This window comes from Lampris incognitus, chromosome 5 (genome assembly GCF_029633865.1).
Source record: "Lampris incognitus isolate fLamInc1 chromosome 5, fLamInc1.hap2, whole genome shotgun sequence".
Lineage (NCBI taxonomy): Eukaryota > Metazoa > Chordata > Actinopteri > Lampriformes > Lampridae > Lampris > Lampris incognitus.
The window spans coordinates 49054081-49074633 of NC_079215.1; the positions used below are offsets into that span (position 1 = coordinate 49054081).

General features: G+C 47.8%; 1 protein-coding gene across 1 annotated transcript in view; it reads left to right on the forward strand.

Moving 5' to 3' along the window:
- The window catches only part of LOC130113217 (phospholipid phosphatase-related protein type 5-like), a 76553-nt gene that overhangs the window by 14536 nt on the left and 41464 nt on the right, over positions 1–20553 (forward strand). Inside the window, exon 2 of the mRNA XM_056280773.1 lies at positions 12544–12732. Within this exon, the coding sequence (XP_056136748.1) occupies positions 12544–12732 (189 nt within the window). The remainder of the gene's footprint in view (positions 1–12543; positions 12733–20553) is intronic.

The following is a 20553-nucleotide window of genomic DNA, read 5'->3' on the forward strand; positions in this document are numbered from 1 at the left end:
ACACTTGCACCTTGGCACTGATAAGGGCATGTCGTCTAGGGTGAATGAGCATGCTCACCAGTATATAGGAATAGCCAACACAATGTATTCTTAGCCCCCCCCCCCCCCCCAGTTCAGGGATGGCAGTTCCCTCTTCACTTAGATGGCCTGTTTGATTCCCTGTTCAGACCAGTGTCCCTCCCTATCAAAGATGTGCACATTCTTAACCTGTTGGTAGTAATGAACATCAAATTCAGAACACTATGGATTTTGTGGATAGGGTGAGGGACATCATGATGCAGGTGGCTGAAACAATGGCCTGTTGTGATATTACATCTCTCTTCACACGCGCTCCTGTTGATGATGCAGTGGAGGTGGTCTGTATTAAATTATAGGACAATCCCACCCTTATCAATAGGGCCACCCTTAACACTGACCAAGTGTGTCTGCTCCTGAAGCCGTGTCTTCAGTCCACGTACTTCACATACAGGGAGCAGTACTACAGGCATGGGTGTGTTATGGGCTCCCCAATTTCACCTGTAGTGGCCAACTTGTATATGGAGGCAGTGGAAAAGAGGGCTCTGTTGTCCTATCCAGGAATACCAACTAGCAATTGGTTCAGACACCTGGGTTAAAATTAAATCTCAGGATGTACCTTATTTCACCAACCATATTAACTCGGTGGACAACCACATCAAGTTCACCAGGGAGGATGTGAAAAATTACAGGTTAGCCTTCTTAGACTATGAAATTGCAATTGGTGATGAGGGACATTTGATTGTTAATGTTTACTGTAAACTAACACATACTGATCAGTACTTAAGGTTTGACTCTCATCATCCACTGGAGCACCAACTAGGAGTCATCAGGACGCTGTACCACCGAGCTGACAACGTCCCCACTGACACAGCAGCCAGGGAAGGGGCAAAAACCCACATTAAACAGGCCCTGGTTAAGTATGGTTATCCTAACTAGGTGTTTTTCAAAGCCAGGAAGATGCCCAAAGAGTGCACCAGCAAGCACAAACATAGCAATATAGTGTATGCTGTTAAGTGCCGGGAGGATTGTCATGACTTGTACATCAGGGAAACCAAACACACACTGGCCAAGAGGATGGCACAACACAGGAGAGCTAACACGTCAGGCCAGGACTCCACAGTTTACACCCATCTACAGGCCAGTGGCCACTCTTTCAAGAATGAGGATGTGCACATCCTTGATAAGGAGGAATGCTGGTTTGAACGGGGAGTCAAAAAGGCCATTTATGTGAAGAGGGAATAGCCATCCCTGAACCGGGGGGGGGGGGGTACATGCTGTGATTGCAACTATTCCCCAATCCTTTGTGAATAGTACACATGGCCATTGCAAGTCTAGTAAATGGTCACAGCAATTTGCATATGAAACTGATCGTTGGTTTTGGTCGTTATGCAATTGTGCTGTTTATAAGGGTGGGGATACCTGCAGTCAGTTGAGACTGACGAAGTCACTTAGATGAGTGATGAATTGTTTCTCCCACCAAATGTCTCCAGATGAACTGATTCAACTTTCTTTGATTTCCTTACCTGGACCATTGAGCATGCATCAAGACATAGCCAAGAGGTAGATAGCGTCAGTGAAGCAGCCACCAACTATTGTGAGTAAGAGGATGATGTCGGTAATAGGGTAGACGTTCTGCATTTATCCCGGATACCAGGATTTGAACCCACGGTGACTTCTGTGTGGGACTGTGGGGTCTACTTCTACAGAACCAGAACCAAAAACACAGGTTGCTGGAAATGAAGGGGAAGCCTGCGAGAGTGTCACTGACCCCCGGAGCTACAATGATTCAGGAAAATTACGGCTATAAAGAGAGAAAACATTTTTCGAGCACTGGCAGGTGTTGACAGCACTACATTTTTTTTTATTATTTATTTCTGATTTTTCCCTTTTTCTCCCAATTTAGTGGCCAATCGATCCCTATTTTAGTTGAAACCCCCACCCTTGTACTGCATGCGCTCGCCAACTGCACCTCTCCGGCCGGCAGTCTCGAAGCAGACGCCTCCCCACTTTCGTGACAAGGCGACTCCAGGCCGAACCACTGCTTTTTCCAACACACACAGAGATGCATTCATGTGACGAACACAAGCCGACTCCGCCCCCCTCCCGAAGACAGCATTGCCAATTATCGCTGCTTCATCGAGTCCGGCCATAGTCGGATCTGACGAGACCGAGGCGCGAACCCCGGTCCCCAGGGGGCAACTGCATCGACACAAAGCAGATGCTTAGAGCGCTACGCCACCACGGACTGACAGCATTACATTTTTAAAATGTATGTCAGCTAGATTCAGAAGACTTCCCAGACTTTTTGTTATACTCTAAAGCAGCAAGTGGATGTGAGAAAGTGAAAAGAGACTGGCTTTTGTTGAGCAAATGTAAGAAGTCTACTGTGTTCCATGCATTCTCTTTTCTGATGAATTAGAGAAGTCTACAAGTGCTCTTAATAGCCAAGAGGGGTTTAGGGTGTCCACAACGAACTGGCAGAAACTACAGCAACTTACCAGAGCATGATAAAAGCAGCCCGCATAAACACTGCTACTGGAAGTGGTGGAATCGACAGCATTCCTTGATACGTGGCACAGGTGTTGACGGCCAGTTCCATAAAGAATTCCAAAAGCAAGTGGGAAAAAAAACAAGGCTTTGTTGGGGAGACTATAAGACATAACATTATTTTTGGCATCTAGAAATCTAGCTTTCAGAGGCGACACCAGTGAGCTTGGTGATGATCATAATGTTTTTTTTAGGGCTACTCGAATTTATTGCAAAATATGATTCTGTCATGCAAGAGCATCTAGAAACAGTCAATAAATATAAACATAGCAGGGAAAGGCTCCCAGCACACTATGTCTCATGGCACTCTCAGAATTAATTCATTGAATTGTGTGGAAATCACGGTCACACCATTCCCAGGGAAAGACTCCCTGTCAATCTATTTCTCTATAATACGTGATGGCACTCCAGCTATAGCACATGTTGAGCAGAACATCCTGCTTCTGAGGTACATGTGTAAACACGATGCACATGGCAGAGGATGAACAATAAATGAACATTTTGAATTTGTAGACCGCAAAAAAGAAAGGAAAATAAATCACCAGCATGATGGAGGAATCTCCAAAGGCATGGAAATGATCTCACTGACTGCCATGGACAAGGGTATGATAATGGAAGTAATATGTCAGGAAAAGTTAAAGGTGTGCAAGCCCAAATTATCCAAGTAAATGCTTTGGCCACATTTTCCCCCTGCACATCACATACATATGCTGTCCAGTCATGTAAGGCAATATCAGCTTATTTTGGATGTGCAAATCACCTTTACACAGTGTTTAGTCCAGACCGGTGGTCTGTGTTGAAGGAAAAGAGGGGATGCTCTCTCCACCGCCTGAGTGATACACGATGGAGTGCGTGTATTGAAGCAGTAAGACCTATTGCTCGCCACCTCCCCAGTGTGACTGAAGCACTTGATTGCATTATATCCTCCTGTAAATTATCCAACGAGGCCTTATCAGATGGGAAATGACTGAGAGAATATTTAACATCATTCACAGCAGTTGCCATGTGCACTTGTACAAGTACTAGAACATACTGAAGGCAGGAATTTGCTCCTGCAGAGTGGCAGCCTATCTTTGCATCAGGAAGCAGCAAACACTGAAGCTCTACATCAGGAAATAACTTCTTTGAGAAATAAGTGGGATTCAATGTTTGCTGAAGCTCAAAATATAGTCCATGCAATTGGCATCCCACCTGTGCTCACCTTCACCCATAGCAGGCAGAGAAAGCACCAGCACACTGAAGAAAGGTCAGATGCACAGAAGACTCCTGATGTAACATTTAGAAATTTGTGTTGTTTCGCAGTCGACAGGATCATTGCACAGCTGACTTCCAGATTTCAGCCAATCAAGGACATTTGCAATGATTTCAAGGCAATACTCAAGTTCCAGCAGTTGAATGAGGAGGATCTTAAGTCATCTTGTGGAAATTTGATAGCAAAATATTTCAAGGATCTATCTGAAGATTTGGAAAAACAAATGTTCCATCTGAAAAGGTTATACAGTGCCACGTTCTCAGGATCATCAACACCCGTGGAGTTTCTCAACCGGATTCATGACATGACGCTTGAGAGCATTTACGGTGATATTTGCATTGCACTAAGGATATTTTGCACTTTACGAGTAACTGTGGCAGGAGGAGAGAGATCCTTCAGTAAACTGAAAATAATGAAGAATTACTTATGCTCCACAATGAGCCAGGAAAGGCTCAATAACCTGGCAGTACTAGCCACTGGGTGTGAACTGGCTAAACAGATGGACTTTAAAGTCATTATAAAGGACTTTGCATCCAGTAAGACAAGGAAGATGGCTGTATGAGAGGCAAAGATGAAGCCATAAGATAAGAACTTTCATTTTCTACTGAAAATTGTGTGGTGTAAGTGTAGCAGATCTTTGTTGACCTTGGTATGTTTAAGTGTGTCAAAGAGTTCTATTAGTGTGTGTGTGTGTGTGTGTGTCTTCTGGATCGCCACCTTGGAGAAGCTTCTGTGTACCAATGATCCCAAGAGCTATGCCGCCCGGAGCTTGGCTCCTGGGTCACTCAAGGCGGATAGGTCAGGGGGTGGTCCAGACCAAGCGCGATCCAACAAAGACCTCAACGGCGGAACTGGTGGAAGATGTCTCCAGGTCACAATGGCAGTGAAGGTGGATGAAGACTGCAACAGAGGGTGGTCCCCAATAGTCTTGGTTCTCCATGCCATTGGACTCTGGCCACCTCCTGCCAAGGACCGTGTGGTGGCTGCAGGTGCATCGACAAGTCCACATAAAAAGCTGTCACGCGCGGGCATCCTCCCATTATGCAGCTCCAGGATCGGCCTCTACACCCACCTGAGGACCCAGAGGGACCTAGAGGGAGGACAGTTATACTCGACCTCGAATGACCACCGTTTATGATGATGATGAAGTTGGTATGTGTGTGTGCCTATGACTATGTCACTCCTGTTACTGAGTAAGTCTCTCTCAGTTTACATGTATGTGTTTGGTGGGCGAGAGAGAGCACGCCCTTGTGTTGCTATGAGTAAAATGGATTTTTTTGGGGTGGGGGCACATTCACTGGACCTTTCAGGGGGGCCTAGCCATTTCTGTGGGTGAGTCTGCCTCTGTCACGCATTTGCTCACACCCAATATGAAACAGCCAAAAGCATTTTAGAAGTTAAACTTGTTGGACTTGATTCAAGATGGATGAGGCGAGTATTTTGATTGGCTATGTAGGATTAGTCTTAGAACTGCTTTTTCCACAAATCTATGGAAAGAGGAGAGACGTTAGGGTCGAATAGAGGATAAATAATACCAGAAGACATATTTTTGGCATCCAGCAAGAACTACCGATTCAGAACTGTACACCACCGAACTACCTCCCCCTTTCAGAGTAGTCCATGTGCTAAGGCTGATTTTTTTTTTTGAGTTATTTTTATTTTACCAGATAGCATCCAGGTGGGCAGTATAATGTGCAGGTTGTGATTCAGACTTCAACCTCTTAGTGTGCCTAAAGCAGCTGAGCCTCCAATGCATCCTATTGACACTGGCTTTGTGTGTGTGTGTGTGTGTGTGTGTGTGTGTGTGTGTGTGTGTGTGTGTGTGTGTGTGTGTGTGTGTGTGTGTGTGTGTGTGTGTGAAAATGGGAACATGCTTCTCGTGCGGTACAACTGGTCCGTGTTTGCTGGATAGTGAGGGTCAAATGGTTGTACTAACGCGAGTTGGCCTGTTAGTGTGGCACAGCTAGCGGAGCATTGAAGAACTTAATTAGCTCGAGATGAATTGGGTATCACAACTGTCAAGTTAACTTTACTGTGGGATGGTGTTTAGCTACACAATAATCTATGGGCATGCAATGTCTCTGTGCATGTGTGTATATTTCAAGCGATGAGCCCAGACAATGGCTTAATGACTTTTGTGTTTCCAGCCTCTGGGTTGTGTGTTGTATGTGTGGGCAGGCGTGCGGGGAGATGTTTTAAGTAGGGGGGCTGCCAACTGAAACGAAAAGTATTGTGGAAGAATGAGTCGAGCGGCAGAGATCTCTTTTTAATCGTAATTCCCGTGCCCCATACACCACACGACCCCGGGAGTGCTCTTCTATTCACACCGGCCAGAACGGACCAGAACTGACAACAACGTAGCGAGTCCCCCCCCCCCCCAACGTCCCAGTTGGCGACATCAGTCACGGCGCTACAGTCAGTTAGTCGGTAAACGCTCCCCTACTTAGTCTGAGTCCAACCCCCAAAACAACAACACAAGAATAATCACAACGTGAACACCACATCATTAAAACACAATTTTCGATCTAACATTAATAGTCCCATCAGCCATTGCGCTCCCCCAGAGTAAGAACCGCCGACAGTCAGAGCGACCGCCTCCCCCGGTCGCTACAGTATGACGTCATTGTGTTGTTTGTAAGGCGCGTGTGCAGCAGCTTTGGAATGGAGTGTTTACTCACTTTATTGTTAAAAATGTACATTCCACGCAGCCCCTAGCCCACTGTTTAAAATAAAGGTATGTTTTTTTTGTTTTTGTTCTTTTTCTGCATTTGTACGTTCGGAAAAGTTGGGCATACTGTTGGGTATAAGATGTTACACAGCCACCTGCCCACTACTGGGGGGGGCTCCACATACCACTAGGGGGCGCTACAGCCCCCCCCCCAACCTTTCCCGCGTTAATGTGTGTGTGTGTGTGGGGGGGGTTAAAAGCTTTGTGGAGGCCAACACTATACATTTTGTTTCACTAGAATGGCAATAGGTGAGCTTTTACAATTAATGGATCTGCTAGTATGTACAGAATGCACCCACCGTGCATTATAAGACACAAAGCAAAACCCACCATTTGGTACATGGGAGCAGAAACAGGTGGGCTGCAGGTGGGTGAGGAGAAGCTAGGCAGGAATCGCTGCAGCAGGAGCAGGGTCTTTAATAAGAAACACAGTCGGGCAGTGCTCTGGTTAAATAGTCCCACTTGTTTAGCAGGGCTGAATGTGTATTATGAATACATGGCTGAGGTCAACCAAGTCATCTGTCAGACTCGGCCTGTTCCTCCTCTTCATGGTGTTAACTACCAGAATTGAAATGTGTAGATTTATTTCCTTCTTCCATTTTTTTTCTTTTTGCACAGTATAGGATTCAGATTTCAAATTTAATGTATGGTCCATCAGATTCAATAGGGTCAAGGCGCATGAGGAAAAACATTTCATGAAAAATACATGAAAAGCTTACTACTACAATGGCAGTTAACATGACACCACTATCGTTTTCCTGAGGGCCTCTGGCAAACCTTCTGAGTAAATATTTTACTGGAGTCAAATGAGTCAGGCCCATCACGGCCAGTTTGTCATCATCCTGGGCCAACAGTTCAAATTATGTACATGACAGGGAAAATTCATATTTGAGTGAGTGAATAATGTGCCCGGGTGCTAATTAGAAAGCATCATATTACAGGATAATTTGACCCTCATGAATATTTATGAATATCAACACTTGCTGCAGTGCAATGAGTGCAGCCAGTAGGTTATTTGCTGACGTTTAAAGACGGGGAAAGATAAACTCCTTTTCCACCACTTGTGTGTTTAACCATACACAGCAGCGATGCCTTTCCTGGGGACGTCTGGGTGGTTGGCAGTCTATTCCGTTGCCTACCAACACGGGGCTCGCCGGTTCGAATCCCTGCGTTACCTCCAGCTTGGTCAGGCGTCCCTACAGATACAATTGGCTGTGTCTGTGGGTGGGAAGCCGGATGTGGGTATGTCTCCTGGTCGCTGCACTAGTGCCTCCTCTGGTTGGTTGGGGCGTCTGTTTTGCGGGGAAGGGAAACTGGGGGGAATAGCGTGATCCTCCCACGTGCAACGTCCCCCTGGCGAAACTCCTCACTGTCAGGTGAAAAGAAGTGGCTGGCGACTCCACATGTATCGGAGGAGGCATGTGGTAGTCTGCAGCCCTCCTCGGATCGGCAGAGGGGGTGGAGCAGCGACCGGGACGGCTCCAATGAGTGGGGTAATTACAAGTACAATTGGGGAGAAAAGGGGGGGGGGGAATCCAAAAAAAAAAGAGAGAAACTAACAGAGATGCATTTCCTTATATCTATGTTTTTAAGTGAACTTGTATCCTTGGCTGACCAAATTTATTATTATCCTTTTCGATGGCGAATATCCTTGGCCGGCCAAATATGGTATGCGTGTGATACTGAATGATAAGCTGTTAGAGATGATGTTTTTAAGAAATGGATGTGCAGAGTTTTGGAAGAGGGCGGCTGTATTCCGGTTACATTATTCTACTCAAGTGGCTGGTGGAGCTCTCTGACTGGGAGAACAGTCAATACCCGCAGACCTTTTCTTTACGCTGGTGTACTGCAGAAGTAGCTCCGAATGACATGCAAAAATCTTCCGGGGAGCTTTTCCACAATCTTCTTCAAATGTTTGTTGAGACTTCGATGCTGCTTTTAGACCTTGCTCGCTAACTTCCTGCCTCCTGCGCTCGCCACACCTCCCTTGTTCTCTCCCCCAAGACTTCCATGCCTTCAGTGAGAAGGGGGGAATGGATAACAGCAAAAAAAATAATTGAAAAAAAATAAAGAAATCAACATAGTGTGTATGCCACAGATATTTCTTGGACTCGGGGGAGTGAACATACACAAACACACACAAGCTTTAGCATGCACACAGGGTATGACGCTTGAAGACAACCAAAGGTAGAGGGGGAATGAGCTGGCTCTATAAATAAACTGTTGGATGAGGGCTTTTTCCATGGTTTGCCAGTGTGTGCGCCATGATGTGCTTATGTTTAAATATATGTGGGCGTCTGTCTCTGACGATTTTCCTGTTGATGCTTGCAGGCCTCAGGGCAACGGTGTCGAAAGTGAGCACATTATCCCTCAGGCGCTTACACACTTCACACACCAGAGAGCCGACGGTCCCGACTACTGGCTGCAGAAAACTAGACCACACAAGATGCAAGTAACACAATGCTACAGCGGGGGTTTGCAGGCTGATTTCTTTGATTAAGTTACTTGGCTGCTGTGAAAAAGGGAATAAGCCGCAGCGTTTTAGCTCTTCTGAAGAAAAAAATGAAAGAGAAAACAGTCGTGTGCAGAAAAACAGGCCTAGCAACACCACAGGCTTAGCAACTGACCTACATTTCCCTTAATTTTGAACAAGATCATCCTCTGCATCCTCCGTTCATTGTCATCCTCCACTCCGTGGAAAATTGTCTTGAAAGCAACATTATATATATATATATATATATATATAATTTATTTATTTTTGGCAAAGTTTGCCGTTGTTAGATAGGACAGTGAGTAAAAACGGGACATATGTGAAGAAGAGGGAGGTAAAGCACTGACGCGCTGGTCCTGAGACAGATTTTGAAGCCAGACTGCTATCAGACTTGGAGCTGCATGGCATGCACTTATCTGGCTAAGCTACCAGAGTTCCTCAAAAAAGATGTTTAGAAAATATTTATTGAAAATAGTTAAATATAGGTTTTGAAAATAGGTTTTGTCAAATAGGTGCACTAAACTGAAGTAACTACAAATTTTTATGTGACTTCTCCACGTCAATATCCCTCAAGCCACAAAACAAAACTTGTATTTTGCTCGAGGCTGCTCTACTAAAAACAGCAAGTCCAATGTGGCATCATGCTCAACCAGGCTTAAAATCGTGATTTTCAATAGTTTCTCTCTCTCTCTCGCTCATGTGTGTGTATTTATTATCTATCTATCGCTCACTCTCTCTCTCTCTCTCTCTCTCTATAGAGAGAGAGCGAGAGAGGATGCTATTCCAAAAACCATCAATGGTGTTGATAATATATATATATGAAGATAGATGTAGGAAAACAACGTAAATACATTTCAGTACAAGCTTGTTTCGTGCGTCACGCACTCATCAGCTGCCAATGTGATTAAACAACAAAGAAAAACACACAGTCAATAAATATTACGTTGCCCCGCGTCACGCCCCTAATTTTGGTGGACAGCAACCAATGAGAGAATAGAAAACATTTGAAATATTACAACCAATGGGGTAGGTAGTTACGATGCACAGCAACCAATGGTGGGATAGAAAACATTATAACCAATGGGGTAGGGGTTGGGGCTTGTTTTGAAAAAGCAAGGATTTAAAGGGCCAGGTCGCTGTTTAAATAGCATACATTAAAAAATACAAGATAACGTCAAACGGGGTAATCTACGTCTATCATATAGTGGAGTGGTGTTGGGGCACAGTTGGAAGGGCAAACAGTTAAGATATAAAAATGCGGGGCAACGTAATATTTATTGATTGTTTTTCTTTGTTGTTTAATCACACTGGCAGCTGATGAGTGCATGACGCATGAAACAAGCTTATAATGAAATGCATTAAAGGTTTTTTTTCCTGCATCTATCTTCATATCCCGCCCCTCATTTGTTGAGCACTTATCTACACCATTGACGGTTTCCGGAAAAGAAAAAAAATATATATATACTATATAAAACCTTTTTTTGGGTGGTGTGTGTCTTCTTCAAGCTCAGGTCCTCTACCATAGGCCTGAGAGTTTGAGGGTTCTGCACAGTAGCTTAGGTGTTCCTAGGACTGCAGTCTTCTGGACAGAGACCTCCGTTGTCTCTGGAATCTGCTGAAGCTTTGAAAAATCTATTTTTTCACTTGTTTGCTTTACTCGTAACCCATTACTACCCACCCTTGGCTGCATTGTGTAAGAATGTGTGAAAATCAACATTAAATGCAGCTGTATAAAGATAAAATAACAATGCTATATCATACAGCTGTGCAAAGCGCTGTTCTTCACACTGCTAAGCATTATGGCCGCTAACGGAGCATTATCCGTACAACATACATACAGAGATAATGTTGAAAATCATGATTGTTTCCCTCTAATCTTATATGTGACCTTTCCATCTCATTGTCACTCGAGCCACAAAGGGAAATTTTTATTTTGCCAATGGCAGCGCTCCTAAAATCAGAAGTTGAGTGGAGCATCATGCTCAACCAGGCTTTGGGTGTGTGTGTGTGAACAAGTATTCGTTTCAATTTGGAAAAATAAACGTTTTTAGTGCAGATACTAATTATAATGAAAGAAAAGTAATGAAAACTTTCCAAGACTTTGTAGTCCTTTAGCCTTTTATATTCTTTTTTTTTTAATTAGCAAAGAGGAAAAAACAGCACCAATGTTTCAGTTTACGGCCTTCATCTTGCATGGTTTAGTTTTGATTTTATTTCCATGTCGGGAATATTGCACAAAACTCTCCTTTTGAACTGAAAATGCAACAAGTAATTTAGTTGTGGATTTATTGCTTGTGATGAGGGAAAGCGGGTTTGAATAGTGAGGTGTAACGACGACTCCCAGCATCTGCTGTGCTCCACTCCTGTCCCATCTTTGAAAACCGCTTAGAAATGGTGCATTGTGAGGGGGGAACCTGTACCGGCACTGGGAAGAGAGGGGGAGTGGTTGATTGAGATCAACAGAGGTTGTAATATTCAGACTTTTATGCATGCATGTTGTCTCTCACGACAGAAGTGCTTGGAGCGAGCATGTGGGACTGCATGACTGTGGCAAAGTTCAGTCAGCGGGGGTGCGGTTTTCTCACATAAATGTTGAGATTTCATCCCTGACTTATGTGTTTGGAAACCAAGCCATGCGGTTCAGCTTGCCCCGCCAATAATTAAGTATGCAGATTCTCTATCATGCACTTTTCTATGGAAGTACACCTTACACGTGTGCACAAACGCTACACTCACACACATGGACACATAGAACACAATCCCAAATCATATGTACATACAGGTTAAAGTTATGCACCGTGGTCTCCATATAGTATATCTTAACTCAACTCATGCATAGATTGAATGAGAAATGCATAACCCCCTTGATCCCCCCCCGCGCACATACACAGCCTCCATTTTTGCCCTCTCTTACTTTTCCCTCCCACGCTTGCTCTATCTCACCTTCACACTTGCTCCTGTGCTATGCTCCTCACTTCATGGTCTCTGACTCCATCTGTCTCTTTTTGCTCCCTTTTCTCTCGTGTTTCTCCCTCCTCCCCCTTTCTGTTGTGTTTCTTTTCTCTTTCCTTCCACGCAGCATTTTCTTTGCTTTCTGCTTATCCTATCCCCCTCTCCGCAAAGAAATCCCTGTAGCTTCCCTTCTCTCTTTCACTTTCCTTCTCCCTCCCCCTCTCACTCACTGTCCTACTCCCTCTAATTTTCTCCTTCCCTCTGTATTTCTCTTCAATTCTCTTCTTCTTTGTCAATATCCATCTCTCTCTTTCTCCCTCTCCAACCCAACCCCCCATCCTCTTCCCTGACTATCTCTCCTCATGCACACTTGATTCATTTTGCACTCTACGGAGGCATCCATCACTGTGCTCTGTGAAGAAAAAACAAATTCTCTTTTTTTTATCCCCGCTTATTTCTGCCTGACTTCTGTCTCCTCCTATCTTTCCCTCACACACTCCTACACTCTCCTGTGGATCCAATCCTAAACCTGGAACCAATATGTTTTATTTTCAGCTGGTCATTATGGCAGGGACCGTTCTGCTGGCGTACTACTTTGAGTACACGGACACGTTCCCCGTGCACATCCAGGGCTTCTTCTGTTTTGACAAAGCCTTCTCCAAGCCCTACCCAGGACCAGAGGACGACAGCAAGGCGCCGCCGGTGCTGGTCTACTCACTTGTCACTGCCATCCCCACCGTGACGGTAAGTGTGGGTACAACTTGCAAAAAAAAATTTTAAATTGCAGTTTTGGGGAACATACCTACCCGAGGCATTGTTGACTCACACATAGATGCATGTAGTGACACAGAGACAAGCATGCTCGCACTAACGCATGCAAACATGCACAGGAAAACTTGGGACACATTATGCACACACACCCCTCGGCAAAAAAAAAAAAAAAAAAAAGCAACATGTGATGCACAAAGATATGTGCATAGTTAAAATATCCACAGATAAGTGTGTTATGTGCACTTGCTCCTTCTATGCACGGTGTTTTGCGGGTTGATAAAAAAGTGAGCGATGTGTGGGTGTATATCCTCGTGGTCTCGGTGGTTTGTGTCAATGTGTTCTCTTTCATTGCCATGGCAACGGGCACTATATTTGTCCTGTGTAGCACATTCACAGATAGCGAGAGCGTACACCGCAATTTGAAAATCACTCCATGTTAGTGCACGAGGAAGGGCTCAGCAACATTATTTGTGACAGACGTTCTTGTGAGGAGACCGTAAATGTATTCGCCAGTTTTTACACATTTACACTGAATTGAATTTCGTCCGTCATAAATTCTGGACAGCATACCCATAAAGACTGAAATAAACTGCACAAAAACTGCAAAAGTGAGAGGGCGTTCAGGTAGTGTGGCGGTCTATTCCGCTGCCTACTGACACGGGGGTCGCCGGTTCGAATCCCCGTGTTTCCTCCGGCTTGGTCGGGCTTCTCTACAGACACAATTGGCTGTGTCTGTGGGTGGGAGGCTTGATGTGGGTATGTGTCCTGGTCGCTGCACTAGCGTCTCCTCTGGTCGGTTGGGGCGCCTGTTCGGGGGGGAGGGGGAACTAGGGGGGAATAGCATGATCCTCCCACGCACTACCTCCCCCTGGGAAAACTCCTCACTGTCAGGTGAAAAGAAACGGCTGGTGACTCCACATGTATCGGAGGAGGCATGTGGTAGTCTACAGTCCTCCCGGATTGGCAGAGGGGGTGGAGCAGCAACCAGGATGGCTTGGAAGAGCGGGGTAATTGGCCGGATCTGACTTGGGAGGGAAAAAAAGAGGGGGGGACTGCAAAACTGAAATATTAAGCATCAATATCAACCTATGTAGGTCATACGTATGAATCTAGAATTGCATTGACCAATGTTACTACAACATTGTAGTCATGTTCCGGTGGCCATGTTTCCTCATTAATAGGCTACCATGGTAATAATGAAACATTCCCTCATATCCTCATCAAAGCCCTGTCTGACTGTCCCTCTGTTATGTTGCTTCTTGTCTCTTTGCTGTCTCACAGTCCTACAATGTCCTACAATGTTGCTACTACATGTTACATGTTACAATGTTGCTACTACTTGTTACAATGTTGCTACTGCATGACTGCCTTCAGGCACTGATATTAGAGTGGGACATAGACTCAGATAGAGACCCTCCACAACCACTACATCACACTGGACCAGCTGTTTCCTTGAGCCTCACAGTGATGTGGACTGAAGCTCAGTGTTCCTGAGCCGCAGTGTCACTACTTGGTCTGTTTTCCTACTTTCCGACTGGGGCTAAAAAAAATAGATGAAAACACTGAGAACTTAGTTGTCAAGAGTCCTGTCTAGATTAGACTTACACTGGAACACAGCATGGGGTATGTGGATGTAGGTGTGTGACAAAAACAAGAAAGAGAAAGAAAGAAAGCGAGGCAGTGAATACAAGTTACCTCGCTGCGGTTTGGTACTTGGACAAAAATCAGTACTTCAGTGAAGGTAAGTGTGTGTGGGTGGATGACAGCACACAACTTCTGCTTCCACTGCCATAGAAACACAAAGCCGTGTATGAGCCTGTGGGGGTGCTTGATGGTACCTTCATATTCATGTGTGTGTGTGTGTGTGTGTGTGTGGTAATGTGTGTGTGTGTGTATTTTTGAGCTCCTGAGCACAGTATGTTCTTCAGTGTGTGTGTGTGTGTGTGTGTGTGTGTGTGCGTTTTCAGCTGTGTGAATGATAGTGGAGTCATAGGAGAGTCATGATAGTGGAGTCATAGGAGAGCAGAATAATTGACTAGTACTCACATCAGTTGTCAGTCACTCTCTCACACACGCGTGATATATATATATATATATATATATATATATATATACATACATACATACATACATACACACATACATACACACACACACACACACACACACACACACACACACACACACACACACACACACACACACACACACACACACACACACACTTACACAAAGCATATTTAGTTCTTGGACATGTGGAAATAGTATGGGGAGTATTCTGGCTAGCATTATGCTGGTAATTATCACTATCAGCAATTGTAAGAATGCTGATATTTTACCAACACGGTGTGTAGATTCGGAATGTACTGTGTACATAGAGGATGTGTGTGTGTGTGTGTGTGTGTGTGTGTGTGTGTGTGTACACCAGGTTTTTTCCCCCTTTTTCTTCCCAATTGTATCTGTGTAGTGGTTATGGGGATACATAATTCCCCTTATTGAGCTAGTAGGAACGTTAGTTTACAGCTGCTGTTTTCTTGGTTCGGGTTTACAGTGATACACTTCCGCTGCGCGGGTTTTTTGTTGTTGTTGTAATGGTGGAAGGAATAAATGGTGCACGTTGTGTAGCCGAAAGAGAAAGTTGTCACGACTCCTGCTTGAGCTCCTCTACACTGGTGACCCTGACGTTTGTCTCTTGGTAGTTATCAGAGACAATCTTTCGAACGAACATGGTTGACGAAATCAACGTGGTTTCTCTCAAATTGCCAGAGTTCTGGGAGTCATCGGCAACGACATGGTTCGCCCAGGCGGAAGCGCAGTTTGCTATCCGCAAAATTACGGATGATGCTACTAAATACTACTACGTGGTATCGGCACTCGGATGTTCGACTGCAACTAGAGTGGTGAGTCTCCTTACAACTCCTCCGGCGGCAGACAAATACAAGGGGCTCAAAGACCACCTCTTGAAGATTTTTGAACTTTCCGACGCCGAGAGGGCCCACCGTCTCTTTTCTCTGCAAGGCTTGGGTGACAGCAAGCCATCCGAGCTCATGGACAAAATGCTGAATCTGCTGGGACCGGCGCACACACCTGATTTCCTCTTTGTACAACTATTTCTGTGACAACTGCCTGCTCAGGTGTGGGCCGCTTTGGCTAACACCAGCATTACCGATTGCCGCAAGCTAGCTGAAGAAGCTGACAAGTTCTTCCTGGCCAGCCAACAGCAGCACTGCGCGTCCGCGCTCACCCCTGCCCACCCCCACACGCCACCACCTGGTGACTCCATGGTGGTCGCCGCGGCAACCCCCGGTCGGCGACAGGAGCCTGGCCTGTGCTTTTACCATGCAAAGTTCGGGGCCAAGGCGAACAAGTGCACCTCCCCGTGCAATTTCAGCTCGTCGGGAAACGCCAAGGCCGGCGCTCACTAGTGGCCATGGGCGTCGGCGTGGAGGACAACAGGCTACTTTTCCTGCGAGACTCCATCTCGGGGCAGCGTTTCCTATGCGACACTGGGGCGCAGAGGAGTGTCGTACCTGCATTGAGTGTGGACGCCCTGTTGGGCGCTCACAGCCCTCCCATGGAAGCTGCTAACGGCAGCTCTATCCGTACGTACGGCACGAGGCACATTGACATGTGTTTTAACGGGCAGCGGTTCAGCTGGGATTTTGTCACCGCCGACGTGGCATTTCCCCTCCTCGGTGCAGATTTTCTTTGTGCTTATGGGCTGCTGGTGGACGTCAGGAATCGACGCCTGATTGACGCCATCACCTTCGCTTCACACGCGTGTGCACTCAGCAATACAGGCTCCGTCAGGCTGTCCAGCATGCTCTCCAATGAGGACGTGATTCTCCATCTTCTCTCCGAGTTCCCTGACCTCACTCAGCCCACATTCTCGTCATCTACGACCAAACATGAGGTTGAGCACCACATCGTCACCACCGGCCCGCCGGTGCACGCCGGAGCTCGGCGCCTCGACCCGACCAAGCTCTCTGTCGCCAAGGCGGAGTTTGAGAACATGGAGCGCCTCGGCATCATCTGTCGCTCCAGCAGCCCGTGGGCTTCACCCCTCCACATAGTGCCTAAGCCTGGCGGTGGGTGGCGTCCATGTGGTGACTACCGTCGGCTCAATGACGCAACAACACCGGACCGCTACCCGGTCCATCACATCCAAGATTTCTCCGCCCACCTGGCTGGGAAAGTGATCTTTTCCAAGGTGGACCTCGTCCGTGGATACCACCAGGTGCCCGTCCATCCCGCTGATGTCCCCAAAACGGCTTAGACAACTCAGTTCGGACTGTTCGAGTTCCTGCGCCTGCCGTTTGAGCTTAAGAACGCCGCGCAGTCCTTCCAACGCCTCATTGACTCAGTGTTGCAGGACCTGCCTTTCCTCTTTGTGTACCTGGATGACATCCTGGTCGCTAGCACCTCCGTGTCCGAGCACTTGTCCCACCTCAGAGCCCTTTTCGAGAGACTCAGCCTGCACGGGTTGATAGTTAACCCGGCCAAATGCCAGTTTGGTCTGAGCACCATCGACTTCCTGGGCCACCAGGTCACCAAGGACGGGGCGGCCCCCCTTCCATCTAAGATGGAGGCTGTCGCAGACTTTCCACACCCACACACGGCCCAGTCCCTCCGGGAGTTCATTGGCATGGTGTCCTTCTACCACCGGTTTATCCCCCGGGCTGCTGATCTCCTCCGCCCCCTATATGAGGCTCTGAAGGGCACAGCCCCCAAACACGCTGTGGACTGGTCTGCAGAGAGGGGCATGGCTTTTAAGGATGTGAAGGCCGCCCTGGCTGACGCGGCGATGCTGGCACACCCTGTGTCTGGAGCGCCCATCGCCATCACGACGGATGCTTCGGACTACGCTGTCGGCGCGGTTTACGAGCAGTGGGTGAGCGGCACGTGGCAGCCGCTTGCCTTCTTCAGCCGACAGTTGAACCTGAGAGAGCGCAAATACAGCACCTTTGATCATGAGCTGCTTGGCCTTTTCCTCACTGTTAGGCACTTTCGTTTCCTACTGGAGGGCCGTCAGTTCACGGCTTTCGTCGATCACAAACCGCTGGTGTTCACGATGGCCAAGGTGGCAGAGCCGTGGTCAGCCCGCCAGCAGCGACAGTTGGCCTACATCTCAGAGTTTACCACCAACGTGAGCCATGTCACTGGGAAGTCCAACCCGGTCGCTGACAGTCTCTCCCGGGCCATCGCTGGTGCCGCCCATTTGGGACTCGACTACAGCCAGACGGCGGCTGACCAGGCCGCCGACCCAGGAGTGCAGGCATGCAGGACCGCCGTCACAGGGCTGCAGTTGGAGGATGTGGCTTTCGACGACGCCGGCGCCACGCTCCTGTGCGACGTCTCTACGGGTCAGCCCCAACCAGTCGTTCCGACTGCGTGGAGGCGGCGGGTCTTCGACGCAGTCCATGGGCTGTCTCACCCTGGCAGAAAGCCTTCACAGAGGTTGGTGGCGGCAAAGTTTGTCTGGCATGGACTCAAAAAGGATGTGAGGGACCGGGCTGACACCTGTGTGGAGTGCCAACGCTCCAAAGTGCTCCGGCACGTCAAAGCGCCCGATACCTTTCACGGTACCTGAGAGGAGGTTCGACCACATGAATGTGGACCTGGTAGGCCCCCTACCCCCCTCCCATGGTTTCACATACCTGCTCACCATGGTCGACAGGACCACGCGATGGCCAGAGGCCGTCCCGCTTTCGTCCACGACAGCGCCTGAGGTTGCCCGAGCGTTCATCGGAACCTGGGTCGCCCGCTTTGGCACTCCATCTGACCTCTCCTCGGACAGAGGGCCGCAATTCACGTCAGCGCTCTGGGAGGAGATCACCGTGGGTTTAGGGGTGAGGCTCCATCGCACCACAACGTATCACCCTCAGGCGAATGGATTGGTCGAGAGGTTCCATCGCTCGATGAAGGCCGCATTGCGGGCTACCCTCAAGGATGACTGCTGGGTCGACAAACTGCCTTGGGTCATGCTTGGGCTCAGGACGGCCCCCAAGGAGGACCTCCAGTCTTCATCTGCCGAACTGGTCTACGGACAGCCACTTCGGGTCCCGGGGGATTTCCTTCCCACCGCCACAGCTCCCTGGTCCACCAGCTGCCAACGAACTGCGCTGCAGGAGGAAGCCAGGGCTTTTGCACTGGTCCCCACTTCTCAGCATGGCGGCTCTCAGTCCTATGTCCCCACGGAGCTGCGGTCGGCGGAATATGTTTTCATCCGTCACGACGCACACCGCGGTCCCCTGCAGCCACCCTAGAATGGCCCATTTCTGGTACGGGACACTGGAGATAAGCACTTTGTGGTGGAGGTTGGCAGCAGGCTGGAGCGGGTTTCTGTGGACTGCCTCAAGCCTGCTCACCTGGACTTAGACCGCCCTGTTGGTATTGCCCTGCCCCCACGGCGGGGGCGCCCCCCGGCCCTGCCCCGCTCCCCCGGCGAGCCGCCCCCTGCTTCCCCAGCCCCTCCCTTTCCCCGGTCCAGCTGTGAGGACTCTGCTGCTTTGCCTGCGGTGAACCAGCCCCCAGCTCCAGTTCAGCGGAGCCATTGGGGCAGAGAGATCCGCCCCCCTCGCCACACTGACTTTTCGTATTAAGGCGAATTCTGGGGGGACGTGTGTAGTGGTTATGGGGATACATAATTCCCCTTATTGAGCTAGTAGGAACGTTAGTTTACAGCTGCTGTTTTCTCGGTTCGGGTTTACAGTAACAAACTTCCGCTGCACGGGTTTCTTGTTGTTGTAATGGTGGAAGGAATAAATGGTGCACGTTGTGTAGCCGAAAGAGAAAGTTGTCACGACTCCTGCTTGAGCTCCTCTACATCTGGCCAATTACCCCACTCTTCCGAGCCGTCCCGGTCTCTGCTCCACCCCCTTTGCCGATCCAGGGAGGGCTGCAGACTACCACATGCCTCCTCCGATATAAGTGGAGTCACCAGCCGCTTCTTTTCACCCGACAGTGAGGAGTTTCACCAGGGAGACGTAGTGCGAGGGAGGCTCATGCCATTTCCCCCAGTTCTCCCTCTCCCCCGAACAAGCGCCCCGACCGAACAGAGGAGGTGCTGGTGCAGCGACCAGAACCCACACCCACATCCGGCTTCCGACCCGCAGACACGGCCAATTGTGTCTGTAGGGATGCCCGACCAAGCCAGAGGTAACATGGGGATTCGAACTGAAGATCCTCGTGTTGGTAGGCAACAGAATAGACCGCTACGTTACCCAGACACCCTGTGTTTACCACCTACAAATTGGGGACAAAAGCTATGTCCCCAATTGGGGAAAAAACTGATTTTTGAATCAGTGGTTAATGTTAGGGTTAGGGTTAAGGTTAGGCATGTAGTTGTGATGGGTAAGGTCAGGGTTAAGAGCTAGGGCATGACTGCCAGTCTATGTAATGCTGTACATATGCATACCAGCATGCAAACAAAAAACAAACAAAAGCAAGCACATGTAATACCTTCAAATTTGACTAGAATAAACAAAGTTTGAACCCACAAGTTTTTTTTTCTTTTACCACCCTTTTTATGTGGGTCAGAGACTTCAGGCTAAACCCTGTTGCCCTGGAGAGCTCCACTCTACCGCTATTTATAATTCCCTCAAACAGTATGGAAAGGCAAAGAGAGAAGGGGGGGGTGGTCAGTGAGCAGAGAGATGGAGAATACAAAATCTAAACATAACACAGTGAATGGGGAGGGGGCAATACAAGAAACAGATGCTAGAGTCGACAAGAAAAACAAAAGAGAAAAAACCCTGTAAACACAAAGCAGCGAGGGGGAAATGAGAAGAAGAA